General features: G+C 37.2%; 2 protein-coding genes across 7 annotated transcripts; one reads left to right on the forward strand and one right to left on the reverse strand.

The window, feature by feature from the left end:
* Positions 1–425: 425 nt before the first annotated feature.
* c9h5orf34 (chromosome 9 C5orf34 homolog) lies at positions 426–8,438 on the reverse strand. Its single transcript, XM_030143363.1, has 11 exons — positions 8,132–8,438; positions 6,241–6,330; positions 5,811–6,149; positions 5,475–5,734; positions 3,146–3,241; positions 2,624–2,744; positions 2,393–2,484; positions 2,091–2,160; positions 1,656–1,744; positions 1,489–1,535; positions 426–1,344 (listed from the first exon to the last, which is right to left on the reverse strand). The coding sequence occupies exons 1-11, from the start codon at positions 8,336–8,338 to the stop codon at positions 1,163–1,165; spliced, it is 1,593 nt and encodes a 530-aa protein (XP_029999223.1). The 5' UTR covers positions 8,339–8,438; the 3' UTR covers positions 426–1,162.
* Positions 8,439–11,456: 3,018 nt separating this feature from the next.
* Positions 11,457–18,819, forward strand: rnf34a (ring finger protein 34a). 6 transcript variants are annotated; one of them, XM_030143365.1, is made up of 8 exons: positions 11,457–11,615; positions 12,250–12,468; positions 13,710–14,096; positions 15,118–15,180; positions 15,477–15,678; positions 15,842–15,871; positions 16,117–16,158; positions 16,764–18,819. In XM_030143365.1, exons 1-8 carry the CDS (start codon positions 11,610–11,612, stop codon positions 16,949–16,951), a joined length of 1,137 nt encoding a protein of 378 aa, XP_029999225.1. In that variant the 5' UTR covers positions 11,457–11,609; the 3' UTR covers positions 16,952–18,819. The 6 variants fall into 6 exon arrangements, with proteins under 6 accessions (XP_029999225.1, XP_029999231.1, XP_029999226.1 ...); XM_030143371.1 differs by having other exon boundaries at positions 15,477–15,682; positions 16,764–16,882; XM_030143366.1 differs by lacking the exon at positions 16,117–16,158.
* Positions 18,820–19,166: the final 347 nt, after the last annotated feature.

The following is a 19,166-nucleotide window of genomic DNA, read 5'->3' on the forward strand; positions in this document are numbered from 1 at the left end:
TCCATATATGGACAAAAGCCATGATTTAATATAGACATTGATGCTTATGTTACAGTACACACTATGAGGCTTCAACCACAGCCTCTGACTTATTTATGAGTATATAAATAGTGAAAAATAGGTCACTGTTAAATGAGTCACACTATACAAGATAACTCCAATTTTTCATGTTTGTAGGGAAGAAACATTACAGTTTAAAAGCTATTTCGCACCAATGCAGATGATCTGTTGTATATCTTTTTTTTTTTAATCCATTCATTGTATTTGTACTTTTAGTGATCAGTTTAGAATGTCTGTCAGCATTTCTGATTGGCACCAGTGAAACAAAAGCCAGAAACAAAAGTCCCACTTCACCTACACTGAATCACAAACTCCTACATATGTGTATTTATTTATATGTATTTAGAAATCCAAGGATGAGGGTTCATACACATTTTTCAAGGTCAAATTCAAGCACTTTTAAGGGTCATTTTCAAAATTTTCCAGCATTGCATGTTATCAATGGAATAAAATCCATATCTACAAGAATATATATACTCAGGAATATTTTATTCAGTTTTTTTCACAGTGATGTTCATTGTATTATGCTATAAACACCTACAATTATGTTTCGTAATAGCGAAAAGTTTAGAAATTAAAAGAGAACACAAAGTTTTATCCAAAAAAAGGGAAACCACTTGGTGTTCTTCAGACACACTCACACCGATTCAAAGATTAACATAAAAATGTACCTGGAGACGACCTGAAAACACCTGGGAATTTCCTTTTTTTACATTAAGTTTTATTTTTCCAAATGTATTACCTCTCTGTAAGAAGCTCTGGCTGGCATGTAACCTGGCAGAGTTAATATTAAAAACAAATAAATAAATCACATCACAGAGTTAGAATTATAAGCACTTTCAAGCACTTAAAAGTAAAATTCAAGCACTTTCCAGACCTTGAAAACAACATTGAAATTCAAGTATTTTCAAGGATTTCAAGCAGTTGAACGAATCCTGAAGTATGCAAGTAAGAACAAGAATTCAAAAACACGCACAATCAAGTATTTATTTCAATTTCTACGGCTTGCAGTGAAAGTTATTGGTCTTTAATGTTACAAAAGTGAGGTGCTTACAGTGTGCACAAGTCTTTCTGCTTCTTCACTTCTTTTAATCAGGGCTCACTAGGTCAGTGTGGCTGCAGATATTAGAGCATCAATGTCCTGTATGGTTTTAGATGTCCTTTGAAGAGCTTCAGCGATGCAGTTCTCGTTCACCGGCACAGGAGTCACATCTTCTGCAGAACTGCTATCTAGTTCTCTACAGCTTCTGTCACCTCTGAGCAGGTGACTGTTCTCCAGCAGAACTGTGTGAGGGTGTTAAAGAGCAAAACACACCTCAGTTATTTCAGTGAAGAAATGACACACTGAAACAGCCATTTAACCATGGCTGCTGTGAAAAAAGACAGAAATCAGTATTAGCTCCCCCTTGTTTCAGTGTTTAAGGATACAGTTGAATCTCTTTATCTTCTCCAGTTCATCCGCTACAAGATCTGACCTGAAACAAATAGACGAACCTGTTAAACATCATATAAAGTACAAGCTGGTGTTGCAATAATTTGATTTAAGCACCAACATGTTATTGGGGGTGGGGGGGTGGGGGTGGAATCAACCTCACCGACTCTGTACAACATTTATTTGTTGTTTAACAGATGGAACACTGCTCAGAAGTTCTTCAGATATTTTGGGTTCTGTAAAGCGTGAAGCCTGAAAAAACAAAAAAGGTTAGAAACAATAGTACGATGAACACCCATTTAAAAACTGACCACAATAGAACACAGGAAAAGGAAATGAAATGAAACATCGTTAGACAGATAGGCAAATATTTTAAAATATGTCTGTAGTTATTTAGAACATTTGAATTTATTAAAGATTATAATGTAAATTGTGTCTCTTATCACATATTTAAGGGCCCCCATTTATCAGCTGATGACTACTTCTGGAGTGTCCTATTACAAAATGCACCTTGTCAATGAATTGTCAGTTTTAACTGTTTGTAATAATTTTGTAGTAAACTGATTGATTGATTGAAAACACTGCAACAGTCTCTAACCTCTACTAAGCAGCTGGGTGAAGCAGGGAGTTTTAATGATTGCTTGGCCTGGTTGTGGCACATGAGGATCCTGTAAATCAGAAATATCATAAACAGACTTTAATTAAATTCTCAACTCAACTTTATTTATAAAGCACTTAAAAAACACCACAATTGGCCAAAGTGCTGTACATGGACATAAAAACAAATAAAACACATAAAAGAATTAATAAAAACAATAAAATTAATTATACACTAAAACGATAAAAGCCAGCCTCTCAAACTGAAATGATAATAAAATGTACTGTTAAACAGCAAAGTACCTGCTTGCACGATTCACAATAGAGTATACTGAGTAGGGTTGTCCTGGTACGTCAGGGGGAAGGCTGTTCAAATGATACGTCACCTCTTTTACCTGAGACATAATCCATGAATTAACCTAGTGTATTTATGCAAGATCCAAATAACTTGACAACTGAATGGCTTTGTATCATTTGATTTATGACCTCTGAAGAAACACACTCTGAATATTAATATGAGGAGCTGACATTTACCTCCCCTGACTGGAGCTCAGGTTTGTAGTGGGTAAAATAACTGTCAAGGACGCCGTTTGACCGAATAAGTGAACCATCTCCTGGGGACACTTCTATGACTGAGACAGCTCCACATAGGATCCTACAGAGGAGAAAGACATGTGAAAAGTTCTGTTAAAAACACAATCTGTACTTTACGCCACAACAGAGAAGGCGCAGTAGTAGACGGTTTTGTGAAGTAGCAAGAAATCATGGTAAATCTGATACGATACACACAGAAATCCTGTTTATAGACAAGGTAAAATGTTAAGTTATATGTACATTTTATTTATGTCATTTCATTCTAATGAAATAACGGAAGCAGGTGACCAAACAAAACACGGTTAAATATTACAGCATCCTTTATCTATATTAAAGGTCCATGGCTTTTATAAACATTAATCATCACTACAAACATTTGTCAGCTGAAAAACCTATATTTCATTTTTAAACATGTAAGACAACCTAAAGCTCATGGATATAAATCTCGCTGTTAGGTCCTACCTGTAGGTCACTCCTTGACACCACATGACTTTAACCAGCTCTGTTGGGAGGTCATCTGAATGCTCTTTTTTGGCCAAGGGGTCTTTCAGTTTCCACCTTAAACACATAAGCAAAAATATTAAAATCACTAATGAATATGTGAAGTGTGTAATAAAGCAGCATGTGTCTTTTAATCACAGGGTTTCTGCAAGTTTCAAGATAAACTTAATTTTTTACCTTTTAGTAATATCCACTCTGCTCTATATGAATTTGAAATTATTAAAGTAAAATTAACACAAACATTTATAACTTACAACTCCTAGAAATAGCTCAATTCTGTCAAAGTTCCCATCAGTAATTATTGGTTCCACGTTAGTTTCATTTTGGAGTTTTGTTAAGTGCAACTTTACAACAGTAACATTAACTAAGTCAATTAATTAAATAAAAACTCACATTCATTTTTAGACCCAAAATCCAGATTACAATTTAGACCTTTTAAGGACCCGCAGAGACTTTGAGCTCTAACGCTACATTCACACTGCAGGTAAAAGTGGCCCAAATCTGACTTTTTACCAATGTCTGATTTTTTTATGACAGTCTGAACAATACAAATCGGATTTTTTCAAATTAGACCCAAGTCACTTTCATATGTGGTCTTAAATCAGATACATATGTATGAATGTATGTATGTACAGAACAACTAATATAAACAGTAGATTCTCTTTTATATACAGGGGTTGGACAAAATAATGGAAACACCTTCTATGATGCCACAATGTTAGGTGTTTCCATTATTTTGTCCAACCCCTGTATTTCCTGTTTCACTCTCAAATGTTTAACTTTCTGCACTTTGTCTTTTTTCATTTTACTGCTGTAAACACTGCAATTTCCCCAGGCTGGGATCAATGAAATCATATTTTATCTTATCTATGTTTTAGCAATGTGGCTTCAGTCTGAACAGTCATGTTGCATTTCATCTGACTTTTTCATTGTTGAAATGCCACAGAAGTCACAATTCTGCGCTGGAGGATGCTGGACCCAGCAAAAACCTTATTTAATTCTGTAAATACAGTGTCCTGCATTTCTCATAACGTCTTCTGTGCATGCGATTACTTCAAGGTTGTAGACTGTTCACACATGAGTGTGATGGCAGCCACATATTCTATATTTTAAAAGCCAAGTGGCCTCTGTGTGTGTGTGTGTGTATGTGTGTCTGCTTTATAACTGAAAAACCAGAGAGAACTAGCCTTTGCCTTTTGGAGTACTTATGTATTTTGGGTCAAGGATCAGACAGGTGAAAACAGCTTATTGATATGACCAATACTTTCTGAGTTATTAGTTGTTTTTTCACACAATAACACAATACACCAAACCCTACTTACATACATGAGGAACAGAATGCTGACAGCTGACTGGCTGAAATCATATCCACTAACTTAGAGTGGAGAGGGTTGGGTTTTATGTTACAAAATCTAGAAACAACTCCTCATAACTGTCACATTTCTGGGGTTTCAGCGGCAATTTATACATCAAAATGTTGGAAAAATGATTTTCTTTCAAAGACTGTTGACATCTCTGAATGTTTTGTTTTTGATCTATAGGCCTCTAAGCACACAGAGTACAGATTTTCTCTCATTCACTCCAATGTTAAATTTCTGTCACTAACATGTTTGACAAACTCCACTTTCCCATAATCACGACTTATTCAGTTCTGAGGTTTTTTTCCCACATTGTTTACATGAATACGTTCAGAAGATTCACCACAAGCCTCACCTTCAACAATTTTTGAGATAGGATGTACTGTTATGGATTGAAATCAGTTCGAGAGGTGGTTTCTTAGTGAATTTAACCCAGACACCCATGTTTCCTCCATAAAGAGCCATGTTACAAACTCTACAAAAAAAACTTTATGACTTTCACATTTCTGGGATTTAAGCAACAAATTATATCAAATTGTTGGAAAAACTCTTTTCTTTCAAAGATTATTCACATTTTTATCTTTAAATGTTTCGTTTTTGATCTACAGACCTCTAAGGACACAAATCAAGTAATGTTCAATGTCACGAAGTTATACAGTAATGATGTAAAGCCCTTTAAAACAAATATATCAGATAACTACAAACTCAGCAAGTTCACTTTTACTCCAGTTATGACCAACTTCTACAAAAAACTCAGCTCCCCATCTTATAAACTCTACTGCTTCTAGAACCCGTGGATTCCAACAGGTCAACATGCTAGTTTGAATTATAATGTGAACAACCATGCAAAAAAATCTAATTTCAGCTAAAAATCAGAATTGAGCATTAAAACCTGCAGTGTGAATGTAGCATAAGAGTATTGATCAATGAACCTGTGCCAGTGAGGCGTCGGACATGACAGAGGAAGAGCCTGAGGAAGATGACTCTTTCTCTCCTCTGGGACTTTTTCTGACACCCTTCCATCTTCCTGAGTCGGAGTCCTGCTCCCATTGGCTTGGACGTGTTCAAGTGCTGTGTCAATAGTGTGTGTCCACTGATGCTGCGCCAAGGAAAGCGGGTAAGACCATGTTGTCGAAACAGCACAGCAAGAGTGATGCTGAACCACTGTGGTGGACTGAAATACCTCCTCAGGCTGAAAAAGAAATAGACAAAGTTAAATATTTCACCAAAATAAGATATGAGCTTTAAATATTATAAATAAGAACTACCTTGGTGCTGAGAATGGTCACTGATCGTTTATTGCTGCCGTTTCCTTGTGCTTGGTAACTCTCTTTGCTGTCATCACTGATGCCAGAACCCCCTCCTGGACTGGCCACATTATTTACTGCCTGGTGCTGAGTGTTTGGGCTTCCATTGTGGTGATGCCAATTGCGAGCCTGGCTGAGGGTGCATTTGAACTTAACAGTGAAGTCTTCACCTGAGGGCGACAGCATCAGCTCTGCTCGTCCATCCTTAGATCTGATGATGATTTCTCCTTCAGGTCCAAGCTCAGAGTCACAATGGGACACCTGGGGCCACTGGACCTCTGAATCAATACTGAAAAAAGGCTGGGGGAGGATGATGAACCTTTACCTACAGATATCATATATGTGTGGGGTTGTGAAATGAATACTGTGCAAGAAGAACAAGTCCTGGTACCTGTTTCTGGTCAGCAGGTATGAGTTCATCCACCAGGTATGGACGAGTAGAATACTTATTTCTGAAAGCCAAGGCAGCTACCAAACACTCCTGAAAGTGTATGTGATTGGGAAGCTAGGATCAATGACGACAAACTTAATCCAACAAAAACATTCATAGCAAAGGTTAAGAAGTGGATGAAAACAAAACAGGAATGTACCCATTTCTACACTATATAATGTTTGGTGAGGTTGGACAGTTTTTTTTTTCTTTCTTTTTTTTTTTTTTTTAACTTTTATTTAACCAGGAAGTCCCATTAAGATTAGGAATCTCAGTTGCAAGGGAGACCTGGCCAAGGTGGCAGCCATACAAAGCCCAAACAACATAAAACACATACATCTTATTTCTTTTCTTTGGGTGTGTGAATATGTGTGATAGATGTGAATAGGTTTTTACATTGTTTCTTTAAACTATTGTTTTATATTATTGTTGTTTATACTGTAAGTGTATTTCTTTGCCAAAATACCAAATCTAGGATGGGACGCAAATTAGCTAAATGCTGTAGACTCTTTGTGCAGAACATAACATGTTCTGAACTGTATGTCCACTATGTTTCGCTGCCCCTGATAAATAAATGAATAAAACAAATAATGATTAATTGTTATGCAGTTATGTTTTTTGTTTACAGGTCTTTTCCAATCATTATAAGGATAGAACATGGCAAGCAAACCACTCAAACCACACTAAACCATGTGGAGAACATCAAAACCTACTGAATGACTTTTCTATAAAGTTTGCACTTGATCTACATTGGACTTGTTAATTATTGTGAATCATTTTCTATATTGTGGAATTGTGTATGAAATTCTAACTGGTGCTCAACATACTAGTACCTAGACAGGACAAAAACGTGTGTTAAACATATGGCTTGTGGGTCCAATCTGGCCCATGGGATGAATTTGTGAAATGCAAAAATTATATTAAAGACACTAACAATACACCCTAGCCCATCAGAACAGCTTCTGAGGCTAATGATGGCTGTGGATCAGGAGGGACAAGGAGTGGGCGAGCGCTTCTTGGGCACAGGCCGGGAACTGATCATTCCCGGTTGGGTCGCCTGGGTGAAGGGGTCTGAAGTTGAAAGACCCGAAACCCCCTGTGACCCTAGGTACTACCACTGATGATGTGCCCAAGAAATAGCATCATAGGATGTATGTAAGAACCGGTGTCAACATCATTTTAGTTCAGGGGCCACATATTGGACCAGTAAAATACTATTATAATAATCTATAAATATTAACAGCTCCAAATTTTTCTTGCTGTTTTAGTGCAAAAAAAAGTAAAATGGCATGAAAATGTTTACATTTACTATCTTTTCTCAAAAAATGTGAACAACCAGAACATGAAATGTCTTGAGAAGTAAATGCAATTTTCACAATATCCACTTTTAAAACAAATTTTTTTCTCTTAGGTATTTAACTCAGTGTGAGAGGTTGACTTTTATTATTTTAATGCATAAATACCTTTATTGTTTTTATTAATTTTTTATGTGTTTTATTTGTTTTTATGACTGGGCACAGCACTTTGGCCAACTGTGTTGTTTTTAAAGGGCTTTATGAATAAAGGTGAGTTGAGAATATTATGAATATATTTTAGATTTACTGTAACCTTTAAGTTGTAATGCATGTGTGTACAGTAAATGTTAAACTGAAGCATAGTATTGTTAAAATTGTGCTGATTTTCTTAAGAATCTTCAGATTGTTCAAGTTATTTACATTTTTGAAGGACACTTTGCAGATGTAAACATTTTACTTTCTTCACTGTAACTATTTTACTGGTTCAGTTAACCTGAGATCATGGGCTGTATGTGACCCCTGAACTACAAGGATGTTTGGAGAACCCTGGTTTGTACCTTATAGGTGCTGACGGTAAACCTGGTTCTCTGTCGGACCCTCTCGGTGGGCTGCAGTGGATGTCCACGGGGGTCTGCAGCTTTCAGCAGCAGGAACTCACAGCCACACGGTGAAAGCTGTAACTCTGCTCCGTTTCCGTATCGAACCTCTACTGACTCGTCCTCGTACAGAACCATCAACGTCACATTGGCGTTGGTTTCCATCATTAAACTGGATCAAATGTAACTTTGACCTAAAAGAACAAAGACGGTGCCACGGAAACCCACTAAACAGACGCCAACTGGTTCAGAGGTGGTGTTTGTTATTGGCGCCTGTCGGAAAAGGAGGACTGGAAACCGGAAGTGTAGGCTTTTATTTTGTAATACGCTTTTATTTTGTTGATCCATCTGTAAGCATGAAACATTCTACTAACACTGTCTAAATATGTGGAAATACATGGAAATACAAGTAACTGTCTAAATATGTGGAAGTACATGGAAATACAAGGAAGTGTCTAAATATGTGGAAGTACATGGAAATACAAGGAAGTGTCTAAATATGTGGAAGTACATGGAAATACAAGTAAGTGTCTAAATATGTGGAAGTACATGGAAATACAAGTAACTGTCTAAATATGTGGAAGTACATGGAAATACAAGGAAGTGTCTAAATATGTGGAAGTACATGGAAATACAAGTAAGTGTCTAAATATGTGGAAGTACATGGAAATACAAGTAAGTGTCTAAATATGTGGAAGTACATGGAAATACAAGTAACTGTCTAAATATGTGGAAGTACATGGAAATACAAGTAAGTGTCTAAATATGTGGAAATACATGGAAATACAAGTAACTGTCTAAATATGTGGAAGTACATGGAAATACAAGTAAGTGTCTAAATATGTGGAAGTACATGGAAATACAAGTAAGTGTCTAAATATGTGGAAGTACATGGAAATACAAGTAAGTGTCTAAATATGTGGAAGTACATGGAAATACAAGTAAGTGTCTAAATATGTGGAAGTACATGGAAATACAAGTAAGTGTCTAAATATGTGGAAGTACATGGAAATACAAGTAAACACTTTGAAAAGACTCTCTCTGCTGGTCCAGAGGCGGCAGTCATCCCCTGGTATCTTAGGGCTTTTTTTTTTTTCTTTAATTTTATTTAGAACAGCACAATTTACAATACAAATATAGCTTTTTTCATGTCAAATATACAAAAAAATAAACATTTGCAATAGAAGACATTATATAAGTGCTTAATTATAATCATGTGTAGAAAGAAAGGAGAAAAGAAAAATAGGATAGGAAAGATAGGAAAAAGAGAAAGAAGTATGCCAACTTATACTAGGGGTGTCAAAGTTCAGATATATTAAGGGAAGTAGTACTTAACTGAGAGAATGTGTTGTTTGAAATTATTATGGAATGCAGTAAAGCATGGCTTTTTTGCTGAGTATTTACAACAATGAATGTGGAATTTTGACATTATAATTAAAAGATTTATCAGGTATAGTGATTCACTTTTGAGCAGGCTACTTTCGAATAGGCCAAACAATACATTCCTCCAAAACAGGATATCTTAGGGCTGGGAAGGACGGACTGAGAAGCGTGATGCAGAACACACTTACCCAGGTGGAAGAAGAAGTAGTTCCTACCAATCACATATCACAGGAGAGGCACAAGGAGAATAAAGTTTACATTGCCCCAGTGGTGAAACCAAGTCTTCTACAGCTGTTGATGACAGGTAAATAAGGTGTAATAACTGACAGACTATTACACATTTTCAGGGTGTTATGAGGGGGAGAAAAGTGATGATGATTCTACAGACCCATAACTGATGAGGGCCCTATAAGGTAATACAACACTAGTCAATTTTCTTTACAAAAATTATTAACCTATCACAATTTTTTAAAAACTTTTTAAATTAAAAACATTGCTTGATTGATGATATAATAATGTTACATTTTCTCCAGATACATTTTTAAAAAAAAAATAAAGCTCTGAAACTTGTCCTTACAGAGGACAAAATGCATTTGTGCGTCTCAGGAGGATAAACACATTAATGATTGCATTAATTTGGTTTTGATTTTGCAAAAAAGAATAAAATCTGGCCAGCCTCTGTCCCCATCTCTCCCATTTCAAGATATGGTTTGACCCATGTGCCAGAGCTTCTTGCTGATGCAAATAAATATACTTATATAAAAAAAGTAATTTGTCTATTTGTAAATCAATGTAAAAAAAAAAAAAAAAAAAAAAATCTAATAGTGTTGTGATAAAAAATATTATTAAAATGTTAATCATGGCTGGCTGCTTTCCCATGAATCTTGCACAGAATCATAAAATCTACTGTAAACAGAATATTGATACATATCTGTACAGTGTTATATTTTTAGGGTTTGCACTGAGATGGTCTGGCCCATAGTGATAGTCATTTGTTTTTTTGTTGTTGTTGTTTTTTTCACTGAGCCCTAAATCCCTGACAGCACCATATTCTCATATAATAATTGCCTAAGTAAGATTTTTGTTGGATCAAAACACCCAAAAACTTAACCAGAAAATCAGTGTTTGATGATTTAGGCAAAAAAAAAGTCACTTTTGTCATTTATTTTAACCCATAAAGACCCAAACATCCACCATCTACCAAAATCATCTACTGATAGAAACTGTTTAATCCCTGTTGATCCACTAATCCATGTAAATAATTAGTGTAAAGTACAGTTTGTCATCTTTTCATGGTCATCAGATATGACACATTTGGATATTCAGAGGCTTTGTGGTGAACGTGGAAACACCGTCATCTTCTACAACATTGATTTCCAGTAAAACCCATGGAGTTGGATCAGTGACAGTGGATGGAGACACTTGGTTTATGTTCAGTTAATGATAGATTTTGCTAAAAAAAAAAAAAAAAAAGTCCCTTTGTCCTCAGTTTTCTGTATTTTTGATATAATAATCCTTAACCTTACTCTGAACTTTTATGAACATCTACATGATTAGTAAATTAAATATTGGAAAAAACCTGATTTTCACTGAAAAAAAACCACAAAATACAGAAGATAAAATTACAATAAATGGTAAATCACTTAAGAATGGTTAAAAAGGGAAAAAATCATTTGAGAACTGCCACAGATGCCTCACTGGCTCTTAATGGGTTAAGAAGGTGACGATGATGACTATGATCTTCATTTGACCAGTGTGTGTGTGTGTGTGTGTGTGTGTGCGTGTGTGTGCGTGTGTGTGTGTGTGTGTGTGTGTGTGTGTGCGTGTGTGGTTAAATGCTGCCTTCGTCCTATAGGGGGCAGCAAAATCACCGTCGCAGCGTTCAGTCAGTCTATGCCACAACATTCAGAAGAAGAAGCAGCAGCAGTTCTCGAGTCGTCCGTCGCTTTCATCTCATCGAGACGCAGTCACACAGTTCAGCTGAATAACTGACCCTCCATATTGCGATGCTTACACTGTCAGTCTGTTCTTTCACGGTTGACACTTCGGAGGTGCAATGAAGGTGCAGTTTTCTCTACGTAATCTCTGTTCCAATTTGAGCTGTGCTTTGACTGTCGCTACCTGGAGCTAGCTAATGTATGCTAATGTAACACAAGCTTTATGTCGGTGTAACTGACGCTAAGATTAGCTTGTGCTAGCTTGAGTTAATGGGAAAAACTGGGATAGGCAGCAGCTCTGACAGCTGTCACTAACATCGAAACGCGTCTTTCGAGGCGTCAAGACAGCTCGGTAAATATAAACGTATCTCAGTTATTTTCCTCCCCTCTGGCAACATTAATGTCAGCTGGTTAGCAAATATGTTTGACTATGTAGTGAGTTAGCCAGTTAGGTGCATGTTGGGACAGTGTTTTGACAGCTGTTTTCTGTTCATATCCATATTGTTTGTTTTAAAATAAAAAATCCGATCAAATCACATCTTCTTGCTACCCTTTTGTATCATATTATCTATAGATGCCATACTCATGCGATCTCCTTACTAAACGGGGGGTTCATTCATGTAGTGAAGATGCGAATAATCTAACTAGCTGTGTAGATGATGCAACATATCTGCACAAAAGCCTAACCCGGATTCATGTATGGAAATAAATAGTGCAAAGACCGTAAATGCCAAAATAAATGTGTTTTCTGAATGTTAGGCAGGAGCCTCTTCCATGTGGGCTTCATGCTGTGGTCTGCTGAATGAAGTTATGGGTACTGGGGCCGTCAGAGGCCAGCAGCCAGGGTTTGGGGCTGGTGCAGGACCCTTCCGATTTGCCCCCAGTGCGGGATACTCCACATACCCGCCCACCAGCTCAGGGAGTCCGAGTGTTGTATGTAAGGCTTGTGGCCAAGCCTTTTCAGTCTTCAGGAGGAAGGTAGGTGATTCGAATTTGATGATATGAAGAGGAAATTTTACAAGTGGGCAAATTTGAGGCACTCAGAAATGACAGAACAAAGCTCTCTGTCTGTATTGGACCTTATGAAACAAATATTATGTATTATACTTAACATTTACCACATTAGATTGGAGGAAATTAGGACATCTAATTTGTTTAAGAACCTTATTAGGGTCCAAGATTTGGCAAAATCATATTGCATTTTTGAGCTCAAACATAATTTAAACTGAGATTAAAACAAAATTAAAATAAATTTAAAAATTTGTCAGCTTTTATTGTTGTTTTATTTGTATTATTTTGTTACAGGTTTTACAGAGTACATTGCTCTGTTCTGTCATTTAATCCAAAATATCAACATAGACACATTTAACCTTTAAATTACAGCCTTTTGTAATTATGTAGTTGCACAGGATGACTTTGCCATTGCAATTCGATTTATTGTGCAGCTCTAGTTTTCATATTTATAGCAGCTGTTAAATGAAAAACATAACATAAATGAGTCTGAGTTGTTGTGTTTTTAAATATTCCCCAAAAAGTTGCTGATTAACTTGAGATCTCATGTCATTATTTCATAGTAGTATATTTCATCATAGGGTTCATTACAAACCTGAGCAGTGTTGTCCATGAGCTGAAACAATATCTTGCTGTGTGGGGAAAAAATGGACCAAAGTTAATTTAATTTAAACCCAGAGGGTACAATTTTTTTATTGGAAACGCCATGTTGTCTAAGCAGATTTCTGAAACAGATGGACTTCATACTGATTTTGTGATATCCACTTCACTGAATGTGCATGTTCCTGTAATGCTCGAGGTCTCATTCTCTCTGAACCCTGTGCTCCACTTGCTCATCATACCACTCTAATCCCACTTCTTGCATTTATTACTGTTTGATGTTTGTCACTTAGAAGTAATGAGCTGCCTCCTGTCTCTGTGCCTAGAGAGATAGAGCAGATGTGAGTGATTGAAAAATGCACGGAAGTTCAGCTGGCGTTGATATGTCTTGCAAGGACTTAGAATGTTAAATATTTTCATGCTAATATCTTGTTTTTCCTTATTCATACAAGTTAAGGTCAAAATATCCTCAAATAAGGGACACCTGCCCATATTTTTTATTCTATATGCTGCTGTCTTGAATAAAATTTTTTGACTGCAGTAAGAGTTACAAAATGTGCAAAAGTGGTTAATTTCCATCTTGGTTTCTTTCATCTCTGTTTCTGCAGTATATTTGCTGCGACTGCAAGAAGAGCTTCTGCTCTCTATGCTCTGTGCTTCAGGAGAACCTGCGCATTTGTGCTACATGTCATTTATTGAAGGCAACAGCCTTCCAGAGGCCGAGGCTCATGCGCCTTCGAGTTAAAGATCTGCGTCAGTATCTCTTGCTCCGTAACATCCCAACTGATACCTGCAGGGAAAAGGAGGACTTGGTAGACCTGGTGCTCTGTCACCAAGGCATTGAGGAAGAAGAGGATCCAGACACCGGCAGCCTTCACTCACGTTCACTGTACACCCCGACCCCCTCCACCACACAGTCTGCCTCGGAGCTGTCTACTTTTGCTGCCTCTCAGGAGGAGCAGCTCAGCAGAAGCGATAGCTCTGATACTAACCAGGTCAGCTTTAAAGCAAATGTAGTTTTTTATTACACCACCCATGAACCAAATTCTTGTAAATATTTGCCAATGATCCTTTTTAGTTTTTGTAACATATCTGTTGGGATACACCAGTTGTTAAATATAAAATAGTGGTGGGTGATGTATATATATTTGATTTTGTTTTTCTCCTGATGTAGAACTTCCACACAAACAAGTCCTCTTCACTGTTTGTTTGTGTTATTTTCATATTGAAATGTTGCTATGAAGATTGTTATTTGAGATATTACACTGGAAATGCAATATCATCCAATCCTGCCTCGAATGAGCACAAATTCAGGCACACAAATGTATAAAAAAATATTTTAATTTATCAGCATAACCATTAGCCACTGCCATGGGTGTCATCTTATATGCCACTATTGGTCGATACATCACTGCATTCCTGTTTTCTGGTAGAAGATTGCATCGTTCCGGAGGCATCCACATGTAATATTTCTTCACATCTCTCTACATTATTTAAGTTGCTGGTAGTAGTTTAGAATTAACCTGGAAAGTATATGCATGAAAAGAAGTAGAAACTCTGCACATTATGTAATTATCAAGGGAGTCTGTTGGATGCTCTGCCACTAATGAGTTTATTGAAAACACTTGACCTGTTGCCGCAGTGGATGTAGAAAACCAACTGTCGGCCTTTTTCCAGAGTTAACTACACTTTGTTAGGCAGCTAAGAAGAAGCTGACAAGAATTCTAGGAGCGTAAAAAAGAAAAGTAGAAGATGTAAAGCACCAAAACTCAGTGCAAATGTAGTTGAGCTCCAAGCAGACAGAATCCAGGATATAAATACTTGTACTTGGTGTGTTTAGGGAGCAGTAAGCTTTTCTATGAATGGAAGGTAAGAGGCATTGTTGTTCCTAAGGTATCAATGTCCTGGCTAATGGGAGTTTAATCCTAATCCTCAGCTAACTGGCTTGTTGCTCCCATGTACATCGTGCACAGTTGCGCACACTAATGAGTTTTGCTGAATGTTGTTGTGATGCAGGATATAGGCGATGCAACATCAGTAACTCTTCTCAACCTGGATCCTAGTGAACACACTCCAGAGGTGAATATCAGATTTACTTGTGATATTTATTAATGGAAATATTTATAGATATTCATGACACGTGCATTTCAACTGGACTATCAAAAACTTGAAGATTGACGTTAATATGCTAATGCTAAATATTTTATGGCTGTAGCAAAGTGAAAAATTAGTCAAATGAAAATTTTTAAAAGGAAATTCAATATCATAAATGCTTCATGTGACATGACACACCTTTCCCCTCTGCAAAAATTGCATGTACATGAGAGTGTCGATATTTAATTCCATCACTAAAATCCTGATTCCTACTTCTTCAGGTGAGTCCACAGACACGACGCCGGGCCAGAGCATCTCTGTCAGACATTTCCAGCCTGAGGGACATCGAGGGCCTCTCTGTCCGACAGCTGAAGGAGATCCTAGCCAGGAACTTTGTCAACTATTCAGGGTGTTGTGAGAAGTGGGAACTGGTGGAACGGGTCAGCAGACTGTACAGAGAGACAGAGGAGAACAGGAAGTCCTGTGAGTTTTAATTTTGACATTTGGACTGAATACTGTGTGCTCTAATCAGATTATTTTAAGGTGTACTGTAGCTACTAACTGTTCTACTTTACATTGAATAATTAAGGTGACAGCTGCAGTTTTTGTGCACACAGTGACTGTTATTTTTTTTTTTTTCTTGAAGTGGAAAATGTGAGCACTGCTGTAACCACAGGTAAGTTGTTGTTTTTGATGCACTGGCCTCTGTTTCAGTTTTGGATACCACATCCTGTTTTTAACCAAAGAAACCTTGCTTCTTCTTACATCATTGCACCCTATAGGCAATAATAATATTACTAATAATAATAATAATTTTCAGTAACAGCACGGATCACATGAATAGAAGCAACATTAATTTTATTGGTTTTCTCAGTAAGATCACAATTAAATGTCTCTTGCTTTACTCCTCCCACACTAAAGTGGTGGCCTTCCCCCCTCCTATTTGCAACGGTGCCATTGGAGGTAAGGCTTATAAATACCTGGCAACCGTCTCTCCATCATACAGTGTCACATCTCCATCTCAGCTTAACTTTTTTTTTGTGAGTCTGTCATTCATCAAACCCTGCTGTTTATGTAATTGCCATCTGTGGTCTTCACCGTGGACACATTTACTGTTTGTGAAAAAAACCTGTCATGGGTTTCTTGCTTTTTTCATTGAAGGTGAAAGAAAATGTGAATGAATTTGAAGACTTGAGTTTCCCAGATACGTAATCCACAGATCTCCCTGGTTATCCTTTAATGTCTTCAACATGTGGAGCTAATTGAACTGTAGCTTGTAGTATGTTAACCATTTATACTCACCAGCATGCTGCCAGGTATAGGCTGTGCAGTCGTCATAGAAACATTGTGTGACATTTGCAGAGGTTTTGTGAGCATGCCCTTATCAAGATGAGGCACACTTCACTAGACTAGGTGTTAAAGTAAGCTGCTGAGCATTTTGCTGCCCCCTTGTTTCTCTTCAGTTCATCTTATCTTCATTTTACATTTCTTTTTATTTGAACTCACTTCAGTGTAGTTTTGCCAGTATTCACATTCACTTATCTTCATCTTTGACTGTCTTTATGCAGATGGTGAGAAGGGACCATTAACCATCCACGATGACAACCTCTGCAGGATCTGCATGGACGCTGTCATCGACTGCGTTCTCCTGGAGTGCGGTCACATGGTCACGTGCACCAAGTGTGGCAAGAGGATGAACGAGTGTCCGATCTGTAGGCAGTACGTTGTGAGGGCCGTGCATGTCTTCAAATCCTAATGCACCATTGCAGCACCGCAGCACCTGCTCTGGACCAGTAGCTCAGACTGAGACTGTACCGTCAATAAACCATGCAGCTCATAACCTCTGAACCCCCAAAAGACTTGTTTTGTGGGTGTTCCATGTTTGTATTTCTCAAATTCTCACATTATTTGCACACTGGAATATTAAGAGAAATGTGTTTTTGTTTTTACTGTCAAGACTCGGGACTCTGTGGTTTCACCAGTGAGCAGAGTGAAGGATCATACTCTCTTATGAGTCATTCCTCAAGTAAACATATCTCTGATCTGTGTTCATTCCTAAGTGTTTTTTTTTTTTGCTTTTCTTAAAAAATTTAAATACAAAGAATGTGTGGCACTCGGCCATGTGCAGTCTTGATAAACAACTTCTCACCTTCAGATCTGCCTATAAACTGTAGCTGGCGCTCGGCTCTGCTGAGTATTCGGAAGAGCTCCTCTCATTACAACTGCTGCAAGTGACTACATATCTTAGTAACACCGAAGACAGAACCCCACCACAGAAGAGAGGGGGTGAGCGAACTAGGTGCCAAAAATCGGGTCATGCCCTCACACTTCTTCTCACCTGTTTAATCCCTCGATTGTGTGGGTTAGTTTTTAGAATACTTCAGCACATTATAGCAGAAAGCACTTTGTTCACACTGTGTTGACGCACCAATGCTCACAGTTCACTATATGACCACTGATAGTGGCTGAGGCAGCACATGTACTAGTTCTTGAACACTTGTGCGAACTAGAGCTTGACCAATTAAGGATTTTGAAGGCCATTCATTTAGTTTAGATCAATAGAACAAGTTAATACTAAAGCACTGAGCTTGTTTACGTTTTCAACTCAATACTTGGTCTTACAAATTAGGTGCTCTTCCATTGTGAATTAGAATCAAAGATATTGGTGAATGATAGTAGTGATTTATGATGAAAAGAGGCATTTTATTTTTTTCCGGAAACATTTATTGTGATGCATTACACATCTGCAGGTTCATACAAAGTCTGTCATTACAGCAATAGCTAATTTCTGCTGTCACCTCTGTCTTGTCTCCGTCACGGAGACCAAAGATAAAAACCGGTGCTAATTCATCCAATCATCATCCCTGTTTTTTTGTTTGGTTTTTCAGCTGAACTGTGGATGTGAAACTGAATGTTTTTATTTGTGTTGTTGTTGTAAATCGTTGGGAGTGGAATGAAGTGACTTAATTCTTTTACTTAATATCTCACGTAGGAGTAATGTACTGAAAGATATAGCTTCAAAGATATAGCAACAAGTTTACTGACACCTGTGGTATAGAAAGTATATAGAAATAATGACTTGCTAATGTACATTTGCATATATTGATCCATATGAGATGTATATATCTATATTTTTTCCATTTGATTTTAATTGTGTAATACCAGATTATTGAAATGTCCCCAGGATTGGGTCAGTTTATGATTACAGAGTTACCCTTTTAATGTCAAGTGGTTTGACGTGTTAAATCTGCATAGGTTTGCTTGAACCAGAGCATGACGACAGCCTGTGTGACACTTATGTTATCCCGTCCTCATCCTCCCCTGTTTTTATTTTTCCTGCTCATTTAGAAAAAACCCAGCTCTGTACTGTACCCACGCAGAGCCAACGTTGCTGCTATTACAGTGAAGATGTCCCATACAATCATGAACAATAACTGAGCAGGTTGCACTTTTCCGTTACAGAGAGTGTAATTGTGTGCAAGGTTTGGTCTTTGTATTTGGGAATGTTAAACTTTTTATTTTGGTAATTAAAGAGTTTAATTAAAGTCTGTTTTTGTATACTCATGCATCAGAAGTAGTGTCCCTGTACTATCTTGGATTGGAGTCAATAAATATGAGGGGAAACAATTCTCAGGAAATTAACAGTTTTGATGAACTGAAATATTTAATGAGTCAAGCATTTATTGGATTTCATGTGGACATTTTTAGCCTCTCAGTATTTAGAATTATATCTGCCAACGATTTAATGTAATCGCCCACAACTGTCTGTAGGTTTGGCTTTGTCAGCAGGATTGTGTAAAAATTAACACATTCATTTCCATGGTATATACTTAAACTGTAACAAACAGCCAAGGAGGTACCAATAGATTTAGGAGCAGATACATTATGAGATTTTAAAGGAAGGGTAATCTAACTAGAATAATCTAACTAGGTTCAGCCTTTTTCTTGATTTACAGATATTTCTGACTTAA

The sequence above is a fragment of the Sphaeramia orbicularis genome, chromosome 9 (assembly GCF_902148855.1).
Source record: "Sphaeramia orbicularis chromosome 9, fSphaOr1.1, whole genome shotgun sequence".
NCBI lineage: Eukaryota > Metazoa > Chordata > Actinopteri > Kurtiformes > Apogonidae > Sphaeramia > Sphaeramia orbicularis.